At 59.1% G+C, this 13,649-nt stretch overlaps 1 protein-coding gene across 1 annotated transcript in view; it reads left to right on the top strand.

Moving 5' to 3' along the window:
- The window catches only part of MMP17 (matrix metallopeptidase 17 (membrane-inserted)), a 14,504-nt gene extending 4,827 nt beyond the window's left edge, over positions 1-9,677 (top strand). The window contains exons 5-9 of the mRNA XM_011982223.1: positions 1,208-1,292; positions 2,267-2,349; positions 2,445-2,597; positions 7,754-8,011; positions 8,823-9,677. Coding sequence (XP_011837613.1) covers positions 1,208-1,292; positions 2,267-2,349; positions 2,445-2,597; positions 7,754-8,011; positions 8,823-9,178 — 935 coding nt within the window. The 3' untranslated portion in view covers positions 9,179-9,677. The remainder of the gene's footprint in view (positions 1-1,207; positions 1,293-2,266; positions 2,350-2,444; positions 2,598-7,753; positions 8,012-8,822) is intronic.
- Positions 9,678-13,649: the final 3,972 nt, after the last annotated feature.

Below are 13,649 nucleotides of genomic sequence, written 5' to 3'. Positions count from 1 at the left end.
AAAAGAGATGGGGTCTCACCATGTGGCCCAGGCTTGTCTCAAACTCCTGGGCTCAAGTGATTCTCCTGACTCAGCCTCCCGAGCAGCTGGGACTACAGGCATGCACTACCACATCTGGCTAGTTTTTAAATTTTTTGTAGAAGTGGAGTCTCACCATGTTGCCCAGCTGGTCTCAAACTCCTGGGCTCAAGTGATTCTCTTGCCCTGGCCTCTGAAAGTGCTGGGAATACAGGCACGAACCACTATGCCCGGCCCGGTTTCTTTCACTGAGCATACCGTGTTCCAGGTTCGCCCTGTGGTTGTGTGGATCTGAGCATAGTGTGTTCCCAGGTTCGCCCCGTGGCTGCGTGGATCTGAGCATAGCACGTTCCAGGTTCGCCCCATGGTGGCGTGGATCTGAGAATAGCGCATTCCAGTTTCGTCCCTTGGCGGCGTGGATCTGAGCATAGCGCGTTCCAGGTTTGCCCCGTGGTGGCGTGGATCTGAGCATAGCATGTTCCAGGTTCACCCCATGGTGGTGTGAGCATAGCATGTTCCAGGTTCGCCCTATGGCGGCGTGGATCTGAGCATAGCGTGTTCCAAGTTCGCCCCGTGGCCATGTGGATCTGAGTATAGAGCGTTCCAGGTTTTCCCCATGGCGGCGTGGATCTGAGCATAGCATGTTCCAGGTTCCCCCTGTGGTAGCGTGGATCTGAGCATAGCATGTTCCAGGTTCACCCCATGGTGGTGTGAACATAGCGTGTTCCAGGTTCACCCCGTGGTGGCGTGGATCTGAGCATAGCGTGTTCCAGGTTTGTCCTGTGGTAGCGTGGTTCTGACCTGGATTTCTTCTCATGGCTGAATAGTTTTGTCATCATGCAGCCTTGGCGGGCACTGGGTTGCCACCCCGTTGGCTGCAGTGAACAGTGCTGTGAAGGCTGGTGTACGAGCTCCCATGGGAATGCCTGTCTTCAGCTCTTTAGGGTGTACACCGGGGTGGAATTGCAAGACATTGCTCACACACTGAGTGTTTAACTCGGCGAGGGGTCTGACTCCCACCTCTACGTCAACTCTGGGGGCGGCAGTCTCGCTGATTGCAGCTGTGCCCCCGCAGAGCCTGTCTGCTGAGTGGCCTCGGTTTCATCCCTGGGATTCAGAGGGGCCGGTGGGATGTGGGGGGAGGCGGGCGTCTGGGGTTTGAAGCTGTCCTCCTCCTTGTCTCCCATAGGTGTACGGGAGTCTGTGTCTCCCACGGCGCAGCCTGAGGAGCCTCCCCTGCTGCCAGAGCCCCCAGACAACCGGTCCAGCATCCCGTAAGCCCTGGGCCATGGTCACCACCCACTGGGGTCTGTCTATCCTCATCCCCATCGCAGGCAACATTTGCCCCAAATCGTGGCTCGGAGTCCTGGAAAACGGACAGCTGTGTGGCTGGATGAGCCCCCAGTGACATTGTGTCTTTTCTTAGACCCCTTCCAATACCAGCCCTGCCCTGCCAGGGGCCCCGCACAGAAATGACAGCTTCAAACAAGGTTTCCTCTCCCCCTCGTCCGTGTCAGCTACTGCCACGTGACAAGCGGCCCAGCTTGATGAACGTTTCATCAAGCCCATGGATTCCCAGCGTCAGGAAGTCAGATAGGGCCCGCGAGTGTCTGGCCTGTGCCCCCAGTGGCAGGGACGTTCACTGCCTGGGCTCACATCTGAGGCCAGGGCTGGGTCCAGCTGGGACGGCCATCGGGGCTGTTCCACGAGGCATGACCCTCCCACGGCAACTGGATTCTGAGTGAAGTTGTCCTGAGAGCTGGTGTTGCCAGAGGCCGGTAGAAGCCGTGACCTTGTGTCACCCAGCCTCAGATGTCACGTGTGACCCTCCCGGTTAAAGCTGTGAAGGAGCCACGCTCTGTGTTTCGAGTTATCTCTCGGTGGACATGCACCTTGTCCCTGATCCTCTGTTGTTACAGCCATGTGGCTGTGAACACGCTTCTTGTAGGACCGAGTTCTAGGCCTGGGCTTGGGGTCCCGTGGCGTGGGTGTTTGGCGCTAGGCCCTGGGTGCTACACCAGTCTCCACCCCGAGCTCCTGCCCTCCCCGCAGCTCCCTGGCGCTCTGTGTGCTCAGAGCATAGGTCTTGCTCCCCGCCCCCCAGTGAAGCGGTGGACAGGCACCCCCGTTTTAATTCGCCTTTCTCTTCAAGGGCAGACCCCCAGGCAGGGATAGGGGCTCCCCCCAGGTGCGCAGTCCCACCCTGCTCAGGCCCCGCCTCCCAGCCCACCTGGCTCTCTCCCCGCAGGCCCAGGAAGGACGTGCCCCACAGATGCAGCACTCACTTTGACGCGGTGGCCCAGATCCGGGGTGAAGCTTTCTTCTTCAAAGGTACCCCCAGGGTCCCCGTGGCGGTGGGCAGAGAGGCATGGCCCACTGTGGGTGCAGACCTTCTCTGCAGCCCGGCCCTCCCCCTGTGTCCCCAGGCAAGTACTTCTGGCGGCTGACTCGGGACCGGCACCTGGTGTCCCTGCAGCCGGCACAGATGCACCGCTTCTGGCGGGGCCTGCCGCTGCACCTGGACAGCGTGGACGCCGTGTACGAGCGCACCAGCGACCACAAGATCGTCTTCTTCAAAGGTGGGCGGGCCTCCCCCCCGCACTCCGGGCCTCCCGGGCCCTCTGCCCGCCTCACAGAGGGGGTCCAGCCTGCATCCCGCTGCGTGTAAGCCCCACGTCTACCCAGAGGCTGGTCGAGCACAGAGTGGCTGGTTTGCTTGTGCACTCAGCAGGCACATACTGAGCACCTACTGTATGCCCCATCCTGAGGTAGCCACTGCAGGCACACAGAGGGCGAAACGATGGAAAGCCCTGCTGTCGGGGCACAGTCCACCCACAAGTCAGGAGGAGCTGATTGCTGGTGCCGTTCAGTGTGGTCAGAAGTGAAGGGCAGGCCGGGTGCGGTGGTTCACGCCTGTAATCCCAGCACTTTGGGAGGCTGAGGCGGGCGGATCACGAGGTCAGGAGATTGAGACCATCCTGGCTAAGGTGGTGAGACCCCGTCTCTACTAAAAAGTACAAAAAATTAGCCAGGCATAGTGGCAGGCGCCTGTAGTCCCAGCTATTCAGGAGGCTGAGGCAGGAGAATGGTGTGAACCTGGGAGGCGGAGCTTGCAGTGAGCCGAGATCACACCACTGCACTCCAGCCTGGGTGACAGAGCGAGACTCCGTCTCAAAAAAAAAAAAAAAGAAAGAAATGAAGGGCAATGGGAGGAGGTCTCCTTAAGGAGATGCTGTACAAGCAGAAACTAGGGAACAGTGTCCCAGCCCAGGGAACGGCCGTGCAAGGCAGGAGGAGTCCTGCTGGATCCCAAGAACCTCAAAGACGGGGCCACAGCTAGAGCACCGGGGCCTGGAGGAGGCTCAGGACAGAAGCGTGAGGGGCCGTGGCTGCTGGGGCCGGGCCTGGAGGAGGCTCGGGACAGAAGCGTGAGGGGCCGTGGCTGCTGGGGCCGGGCTGCCTCTTCCCGGTCGGCCCCTTTGCCCACCGTTCCAGGAGCAACCTCGTGGTGGTGTTACAGGAAGCACTCCTCTTGCCTTCAAGTCTCCATGAAGGGCAGGAAAAGGAGACAGGAGCAGGGGCAGGCAGGGGCGGCAGGGTTGCAGGACAGAGGCCCGCATGCTGGGCTGAAACACCCGGAGTTTCCCTCACTGTCTGGAGGTCACAAGTCAGAAATCAAGGGGTAGGCAGGGTGTGTCCCCTCTGGAGGCTGTCCCAGGCCTCTCCCACGTCCAGTGTCGCCCTCAGCCACGTCCCTCCTGCCACCACCTCTGGCTTCACACCAGGCTGTCTCCTCCGTCTCCGCGTCTTCTCTTATAAGGAAGCCAGGCCTTGATTCAGGTCCCCTAATCCCATTTGTTTTTTGTGGTTTTTTTGGGGTTTTTTTTGGAGACAGAGTCTCTGTTGCCCAGGCTGGAGTGCAGTGGTGTGATCTCGGCTCACTGCAACCTCCACCTCCCGGGTTGCAATTCTCCTGCCTCAGCCTCCCGAGTAGCTGGGGTTACAGGTGCCCACCACCACGCCTGGCTGATTTTTGTATTTTTAGTGGAGACAGGGTTTCACCATGTTGGCCAGGCTGGTCTCGAACTCCTGACTTCAGGTGATCCATCCACCTTGGTGTCCCAAAGTGCTGGGATTACAGATGTGAGCCACTGCGCCCGGCCTGCCTAATCCCATCTTAACTCATCTAAACTAACACAGCTGCAAAGACCCTCTTTCCAAGTAAGGTCACGTCTTAAGATTCTGGGTGGATGTGAGTTTGGGGTACGTCATTCAATCCAGTGTGGCAGCCACTCCCACAGTCACAGGTGGGACCCTGTTTCCCGGTGGAGGTAGAGGGTGTTCTGTGTGTCTGCCAGGGGAACCGCTTCCTGTCGCTCCATCGCCTGCCCAGCCCTTAGCATTTGACTTGGTCACCCTCGTCACTTGGGAGCCCTCAGGTGACTGTTCCCGGAGGCCTGATCCCTCCTGGAGGGACAGAGACTGCAGATACCTGGGGGGCTGAGGCAGGAGGACGTCAAAGCTGCACTGCACCATGATCGTGCACTGCACTCCAGCCTGGGCAACAGCACGACCTTGTCTAAAAAAAAAAAAAGAAAAATCCCCAAAGACAGTACCTGGACTAAAAAAGAAAAACGAAAAAAAGGGAAAAAAAAGAATGACTTGCAAACCTCGTGACCCATTGCTCCTCACCTCCCCCAGGCGACCTTGCAGAAGGTCCCAGGGTGCCCTGTAGAGCCTTCCCGAGCAGGTCCCGTAACGTGCGGCTCCCCTGCCTGGCATGGGTTAGAAGTATTCGGGCCACTTCCCCCAGGTGGACCTGTCTGGTCTGGTGTCTCCTCCGGATCAGGTTCTGGTTTTGCACAATGGCAGACATGCCACCGAGGGCATGTGTTGTGAGCCCCGAGCCGCCCTGCCTGGTGACGTTCGCTGTGGTCACCTGGATGTGTGTCTGCAGGTTTCTCTTGAGAACATGTGGGTCTCTTGCCACAGCCTGTCCCACCCCTGCGTCGACTCTGTCCCCTGCACCCCCTGCCCCTGCCTGGTTTCCTAACAGGCGCACCTGTCCTGGTTCCTACTCAGCCGTAGCAGGGCAGGGCCCATTGGTCATCCCGTCATCTCCTTAATACCTCCCCTGCTTACAGACATCACAGCCCTTTCCAGTCTCCAGCATTGGACGTTTTTTGGTCATTTTATATTATTTTTATTTTTAAATTTTATTTTACTTTACTTTTTTGAGACAGGGTCTCACTCTGTCGCCCAGGCTGCAGTGCAGTGGCATGATCCCGACTTACTGCAGCCTCGACCTCCCAGGTTCAAGCAGTTCTCCTGCTTTAGGCTCCTGAGTAGCTGAGACTACAGGCACTCACCACCGTGCCTGGCAGATTTTTTGTGTTTTTGGTAGAGATGGGGTCTCACCATGTTGGTCAGGCTGGTCTCCAAATCCTGACCTCAGGTGATCCACCCGCCTTGGCCTCCCAAAGTGCTGGGATTACAGGCGTGAGCCACCATGCCCAGCCCTGTTTTTGTGGTCATTTTAAATTGTGGGTGTGGTAAATACAATTTACTGTTTTAACCATTTTTAAGTGCACAGCTCAGTGGCATGAAGCACATTCACGTTGCTGTGCAGCCGTCACCTGCGTCCACCTCCAGAAGATTTCCAACTTCCCAAACGGAAACGCTGCCCCCATGAAACACGCATGCCCCTCCCCTCCCCTGCGCACCCCCGCTCCGCTTGCTGTCCCATGGCTCTGAGTGCTCCAGGGACCCCATGTCGGTGGGACAGACAGGATCTGCCCTTCTGTGCCTGGCTCGTGTCACTCAGCGGAAGGTCCTCGCTCATACACGCGGTGGCACGTGGCAGGATTTCCTTCCTCGCTAAGGCTGAGCGTCGTTCCGTAGCATGGACGGACTGCATCTCATTTGCCTGCTCACTTGGGTTTCTTCTACTCTGGGCTCCTGTGAAGGACGCTGCTGTGAGCATGAGTGTGCAAACGTCTCTCCAAGACCCTGCTTTCCGTTCTTTTGGATTCATACCCAGAAGCCAGAATGCTGGATCATGTGGTAATTCTACTTTTGATGTTTTGGGGAGCCTACGTCCTGTCTCCCGCAGCGGCTGCACGATTTCACACGCCCCCAGCAGCGCCCAGGCTCCGCCGTCCCCACATCCTCCCGACACGTGTGACTTTCCATGTACTTGACAGTCGGGGCAGGGGGCGTCTCATGGTGGTTTTGAGGGCGTTTCTCTAGTGACGACCATCTTCAGGTGCTCAATGCCATCTGTATTTCTTGGGAGAAATGTGTATTTAACGCAGGGCGCGGTGGCTCACGCCTGTCATCCCAGCACTTTGGGAGGAAGGCGGGCGAGTCACCTGAGATCAGGAGTTCGAGACCAGCCTGGCCAACATGGTGAAACCCCGTCTCTACTAAAAATACAAAAATTAGCCAGGTGTGGTTGTGGGCACCTGTAGTCTCCAGCTGCTCAGGAGGCTGAGGCAGGAGAATCACTTGAACCCAGGAGATGGAGGTTGCAGTGAGCTGAGATCGCACCATTGCACTCCAGCCTGGGAGACAAGAGCAAGCCTGTCTCAAAGGAAAAAAAAAAAAAAAAAGACTCACACAGTTAGGCCTTGAAAGAGGTCCTTTCTGGTCTTTTCGGTGAAGACGTTCTAGCCCCTTGTGCAGAAAGAGTGGTCGGCCAGGTGCAGTGGCTCGCACCGGTGATCCCAGCACTTTAGGAGGCTGAGAAGGGAGGATTGTTGGAGCCCAGGAGTTTGAGACCAGCCTGGGCAATGTAACAAGATTATTTAAAAAAAAAAAAAAAAAAGGCCGGGCACAGTGACTCATGCCTATAATCCCAGCACTCTGGGAGTCTGAGGCGGGCGGATCACCTGAGGTCAAGAGTCCCCCACCAGCCTGGCCAGCATGGTGAAACCCCGTCTGTACTAAAAATACAAAAGTTAGCTGGGCGTGGTGGTGCGCGCCTGTAGTCCCAGCCACTCAGGAGTCTGAGGCACAAGAATCGCTTGAACCCAGGGGCGAAGGTTGCAGTGAACTGAGATCAAGCCACCGCACTCCAGCCTGGGTGACTGAGTGAGACTCCATCTCAAAAACAAATAGTAATAATAGAATGTGTTAAAGGCCGGGCACAGTGACTCATGCCTATAATCCCAGCACTCTGGGAGTCTGAGGCGGGCGGATCACCTGAGGTCAAGAGTCCCCCACCAGCCTGGCCAGCATGGTGAAACCCCGTCTGTACTAAAAATACAAAAGTTAGCTGGGCGTGGTGGTGCGCGCCTGTAGTCCCAGCCACTCAGGAGTCTGAGGCACAAGAATCGCTTGAACCCAGGGGCGAAGGTTGCAGTGAACTGAGATCAAGCCACCGCACTCCAGCCTGGGTGACTGAGTGAGACTCCATCTCAAAAACAAATAGTAATAATAGAATGGCACGTCATGGGCTGCAGTTTAGCCCGAGTCATTGTTTCCATCGATAAAGGGGTGGCCGGCAGTGTCCACAGGCTGGATGGGATGGCCCGGGCCGGGCACAGTAGGTGCTCACTGCGTATCCATGTGGCTGCTGTGATGTGGGGTGATCGCACTGTAGCCGCTGTCCCATCAGGCCCGGGTGAGGGGTCAGGACAAGGGCGGCCGACGCAGGGGAGAAGGAAAGGCTGGAGCCCCCTGCCCTTCGGGGTGGGGCCGAGCCCCGGCCCACAGCTGTTTCTCTCGCCCCCAGGAGACAGGTACTGGGTGTTCAAGGACAATAACGTAGAGGAAGGATACCCGCGCCCCATCTCCGACTTCAGCCTCCCGCCTGGTGGGATCGATGCTGCCTTCTCCTGGGCCCACAATGACAGGACTTATTTCTTTAAGGACCAGCTGTACTGGCGCTATGATGACCACACGAGGCGCATGGACCCCGGCTACCCCGCCCAGAGCCCCCTGTGGAGGGGTGTCCCCAGCACACTGGACGACGCCATGCGCTGGTCCGACGGTGAGTGCCGGCTGCGGGGACGGGCCGTGCGGCCTCAGTTTCCCCACCAGGAGATGGAGATCATGACAGGGCAGCCAAGAGGTTCCCTGAAAGGAGGACGGCCCCAGACGGTGTGGGCTCTGAGGGTCCCAGCCCCTCGCCTTGAGCAGCCGACCCTGCAGGGTTCCCAAGTCACTCCCCGAAGTGAATTCAGCCTCCTGAATGAGCTGCAGTTGGTCCCGCTGCCCTCAGCACTCACTCGCCCCTGCTGCTCCCCCAGCCATGCTGCTGCCCCAGGGCTTTGGCACCTGCCATGCCCTCGTCTGGGCACACTTTCCTAAGATGTCCATGCAACCCCTCCCTCACCGACCCAGCCCTGCCAAACGCCCTCCTGAGCATCACCCCGTGCTCCCTGCCGTGTCCCACAGTGTAGAAGAAACCTCCCCACAGGGTCCGCTCCAGGGACAGCAGCATCCTCTGTTTTGTTTTCAATGCTGCATCCCCATCCCCTGGAACAGCCCTGCACAGAGTGGGCCCTCAATGACTATCCAGTAAGGGAAAGAGACTCTGAGGGTCTCCTGGTCCATCCCCTGCCCCAGCGGACTCCGGCAGAGCTTCCCAGGCCTGTGACCTGCCTGCAGAACCGCCGCAGCTGAGCAGATGCTGACGCCGTCTCAGATACGATCTGGGTGCCCCCTGCCGTCTAGCTCGAGCTGCCCCTCACCTGGCCCGACCCCCACTGCAGTCCAGCGCAAGCCCCCGGCTGTCTGGCCCCACCCAAGCCCCTCCCGCTGCAGCCCTCCCTGAGCTCAGTGCTCCCTTCTCTTCTCAGGTGCCTCCTACTTCTTCCGTGGCCAGGAATACTGGAAAGTGCTGGATGGCGAGCTAGAGGCGGCACCCGGATACCCGCAGTCCACAGCCCGGGACTGGCTGGTGTGTGGAGACCCACAGGCTGACGGTTCTGCGGCCGCGGGCATCGATGGGGCAGAGGGGCCCCGCGCCCCTCCGGGACAGCATGACCAGAGCCGCTCAGAGGACGGCTACGAGGTCTGCTCATGCACCTCCCAGGCCTCCTCTCTCCCGGGGGCCCCGGGCCCGCTGGTGGCCACCACCTCGCTGCTGCTACTGCTGCTGCTGCCACTGTCACCAGGCGCCCTGTGGACAGCGGCCCAGGCCCTGGCGCTATGACGCACAGCACAGGCCCACGAGAGGACAGAGGCGGTGGGACAGCCTGGCCACAGAGGGCAAGGATGGCGCCAGAGTCCCTGGGGGAGGTGTTGGCGCGGGATGAGGACAGGCCACCCTGGTGCTGGAAGGCCAGCAGAGGGCACTGCCCACCAGGGCTGGGCAGACTCAGGCAGCTGGGACGGAGCTGTCCAGTAGCGAGTGACTGCGTGACTGGCAAGCCAAGAGGTGGCCGCTCCAGAGGGGTGCCCAGTCAGGCCACACCGGCCACCAGCCTCCCCCGGCCCTGGAGGGAGCATCCCGGGCTGGGGGCCTGCCCCTGTCTGTGCCGGCGCCGCCAACCCTACCCACACGACTGCCTGGTGCTCCCGCCAGCCCACAGGGCCTCCGTGCCCAGGCCCCCAGTGGGGCAGCCCTCCCCACAGACGAGCCCCCACGCGGTGCCATGGCACGTCCCCCTTGTGACGCTTTCCAGACCAACACGACTTCTCCCTGCTTTGTAGCGGCTTCGCCGGGCTCCCTGTGCTCCAGGGCCATGGGGTGGGCGTCCTCGGGCCTCCAGGGGCTTGGCCCTGACCAGGGGCCCACATGCCTGCACTTGGGGTGGAGGCTTCCAAGGAGGTCTGGCCAGTCGTATCTCCCTTGTTCATCAGCCCTTCCCACCCTGTGTCTCTTCCCGTCCTCGTGCCCCGAGGGGTCCCCGAGCCACTCTCACAGACGGGAGAGTTGAGGCCCTGTGAGGGGTGAGCCTCGGTGCTACAGGCAGGGGCATCACGGGTGGGCGGCAGGATTCTCAGTGTGGGAGGTGCCCAAGGAAAGGCACTCGGTTCTTGGGTGAGCCACTTGGGATGCTGCCTGCCCAGCAGCACTGGACCATGATGCCTGGCCAAGCACCAGGACCTGGGTGCGCCTCAGAGGAAGGGCAGGTGCTCCCTGCACGGGGCTCGTTCTAGCTCCAGCCACTCTGTCGTTTGCTCCCTTTGCTCCCAGCCTCCGGATCCACAGCACCTGGGATCCCTCACCCCGCCCCCACTGTGACCAGCGAGCGACGTGTCTGTCCTGTGGGACCCTCCTGTTCAGAGGGTGCAGCCGAGCCGCTCTGCGGGGCCCAGTCCTCCCGCCAGCGCACAGTCCTCTAGTCTCCACGGCACAGACATGGGCTGGCGGGCCTGCCTGCCTGGCCACATTTCACACCCGCCCATGGCACATTTCACGAGCCCCCACCTTTTGATACGCACATGCAGCTGAGGCCACATTCAAAGAAACCCCCCAAAACCTAAGATCTTTTGGGCACTGATGGGCTTGGGATGCACACAGAACATTTGGGATTTCACTTTTTTGTTTTTTGAAACAGAGTCTCACTCTGTCGCCCAGGCTGGAGTGCAGTGGCGAGATCTCGGCTCACTGCAACCTCTACCACCCAGGTTCGAGTCATTCTCCTGCCACAGCCTCCCGAGTAGCTGGGATTACAGGCAGGTGCCACCACGCCCGGCTAATTTTTGTATTTTTAATAGAGACAGGGTTTCACCATGTTGGTCAGGCTGGTCTCAAACTCCCGACCTCAGGTAATCCACCCGCCTTGGCTTCCCAAAGTGCTGGGATTACAGGCATGAGCCAGCATACCTGGCCAAGAGGTAGTATTTGAAAAAAAGAAAAGCAGAAAAAAAAAAAAGCTCAACCTGTAAGTATAATGCAAATACAGTGTTCCAAACTCCAAACAATCTGAGCTCCAAAACACTTTTCTGGTCCTGCGCATCTCGGATAAGGAACACTCAGGCAGGGTGTGTGGTTTCATGGAAAGGATCTCACGTTCATAGAAAGCTGCACACACAGCATGAGAGTCCTCTGCATTCTTTGGGAGGCGCTGACCACCCTGAGCACGCTTCTGTGTCTCCTGGAACCCAGGGCGTCCTCCCAAGGTCAGAGTTGGGAAAGACACGCAGGCAGTGGACCTCAGATCAGAGGATGCTGCAGGGACAACCTCACCCAGGACGACCTTCGTCCCAGCACAGCTCTCGGGCCTTCCCCGACCCCCGTGACCTCAGCACGTATGAGGGCTGCCAGCCCGTCCTTCTGTGGTCCATTCCCCCGGCCCGTCTGCCTGCACATTCCTCGTGATGGGACCTCGGTTCTGTGTCTTCAGCAGACAGTCTTCCATCTTCGCCTGGGTCACCATCTAAACCCCTGGAGACTTCACGTGACGTTCTGGATTTTCAGTCACTGCTTGTACCCCAGGCTGGGCTGGCCCAACTTGGAGAAGCTGTGCCCCCATGCCCAGGATACGGGGCATCGCCAGCCTGCAGCCATGGTCAAAAACCCTCAGAAGGAGGTCAGAGGACCCGTACCACCCCAGTGAGGGGCAAGGACCTCTTCCCTTCTTCCCTCCACCCGGGGAGGTCAGACTGGGGGCCCAGGGTCTCTCTGAGCCACGTGGCCAGGCCCAGGCCCTGGCTGCCTTCAGCATGACCCAGCCTTGTGACCAAGCACACCTCTGCATGGGAGACCCCCGGGGACAGGACACCCTCTCCAGCTCCCGTTACAGGGAGGGAAACTGAGGCACGGTGTCTCAGCTCAGCTTGCTGTGACAGGCTGCTGTAGACCGGGCGGCTTCCACATGGGAGACCTCCGGGGCCAGGACACATCCTCTCCAGCTCCCGTTACAGGGAGGGAAACTGAGGCACGGTGTCTCAGCTCAGCTTGCCGTGACAGGCTGCTGTAGACCGGGCGGCTTCCACACAGGCATTTTCTTTCCCACCACACTGCAGGAGTCTGAGGTCAGGATGCCGGCAGGGTTGGGTTCTTAGAGGTCCACTTCCCGATTGAAAGTTGGCACCTTCTCACTCTGCCCTCACAAGCCGGAGAGAGAAAGTTCTGGTCCCTTCACCCCCTACCAGGGCACCAATCTCATTGTGGGGGCCCTGTCCTCATGACCTCATCTAACCCAAATCACCTGACAAAGGCCCCTCCTAACACCATCACAAGGGGGGGGTCATGGTTTCAAAATGTGACTTTAGTGGCCAGGCACGGTGGCTTATGCCTGTAATCCCAGCACTTTGGGAGGCCAAAGTGGGAGGATTGCTTGAGCCCAGGAGTTCAAGACCAGCCTGGGCAACACAGCAAGACCCAGTCTCTACAAAAAACTTAAAAACCACACACACACACACAGATGTCTTTGAGGAGACACATTCAGTGCATAACATCCAGGGTGGATGGGCCAAGGCTGCCCAGCGGGTGGGTGGCCCCGGATCCCAGCCATACCTCTACCTCCCTGCCACCCTCCTGGTCTCCTTCAGAAACCCTGCGGGGAGCGGATTGTGGGGGTTAGGAGGTTCTGGCGGGACCCAGATCACCCCAAAGCATCATGAGTGACAGCTAACACGCCTGCTCTGCGATCTGCGACTGCAAACTCACTGAATCCTGGCAGCCACCCCGAGCGGAGGGGCTAGGTTACTTCTGTCTCCCAGATGAGAAAACTGAGCCCCGGAGGGGGCAGAGAGCTGTCCAAGCCCAGGCGTTCAGTGAGGGGCAGAGCCCGAGCTAGGTGTGAAGCCAGTGGGCACACTCTGAGGTCAGGATTAGAGCAGCACGTCCCGTGCCCAGGTGGAGGGACCACAGGTGGCAGGACACTCTCATGGGAATCCTAAGGACGCCAGGGGACACTGCTCCAGGGCAGCCGAGCTGGACCCACAGGTGTGACTACAGCGTGAGCTGGGGCCACCCCTCCCAGCTTCCGGGTGGTCTTTAGGGCACCGTGGCTTCAGGGGGGTGCCTGGCTCTGGGCCGCTTCACCCCAAGCTGTGATGGGCCAGGCTGGCTCTGCGCCCGCTCTGCGCTGTGCCCTCCCGAGCCGAGGCCAGGCAGGCAGGACCCCGCTGAGGCTGAGAAATGGGAGGAGCCGAGGAGATAGACCCACTGCTGGCCACTCTCCACCTCCACGGGTCAAGGGCCTTCCACTGTGACTGCAGGACAGGACCCCCCTGGTTTCTCCGCTTAAAGCAGCAGGATCCTCGCCTTCTCGCTCACTCTGTCACCCCCACTCTATTTCTCTGTCTCTAGCTCTCTCTGTCTCTTTGTCTGTATCTCTGTCTGTCTCTCCATCTCGGTCTCTATCTTTCTCTCTCCCTGTCTCTGTCTCTCTGTATCTCTGTCCCTCTCTCTGTCTGTCACTCCTTGTTTCTGCCTCTCTGTCTCTGTATCTCTGTCTCCCCGTCTATCTCTCTCCCTGTCTCTGTCTCTCTCCCTGTCTCTGTCTATCTCTATCTCTGTCTCTCTCCCTGTCTCTGTCTCTCTGTCTCTATCTCTGTCTCTCTCCCTGTCTCTGTCTCTCCTTGTCTCTGCTTGTCTCTGTCTCTATAGCTCTGTCTCTGCATCTGTCTCTCTGTCTCTATCTCTGTCTCTCCCCCTGTCTCTGTCTTTCCTTGTCTCTGGCTGTCTCTGTCTCTATATCTCTGTCTCTATAGCTCTGTCTCTCCAT

This window comes from Mandrillus leucophaeus, unplaced genomic scaffold (assembly GCF_000951045.1).
Source record: "Mandrillus leucophaeus isolate KB7577 unplaced genomic scaffold, Mleu.le_1.0 Scaffold237, whole genome shotgun sequence".
NCBI classification, from domain to species: Eukaryota; Metazoa; Chordata; class Mammalia; order Primates; family Cercopithecidae; genus Mandrillus; species Mandrillus leucophaeus.
This window is presented reverse-complemented; position numbering and strand designations above follow the sequence as displayed.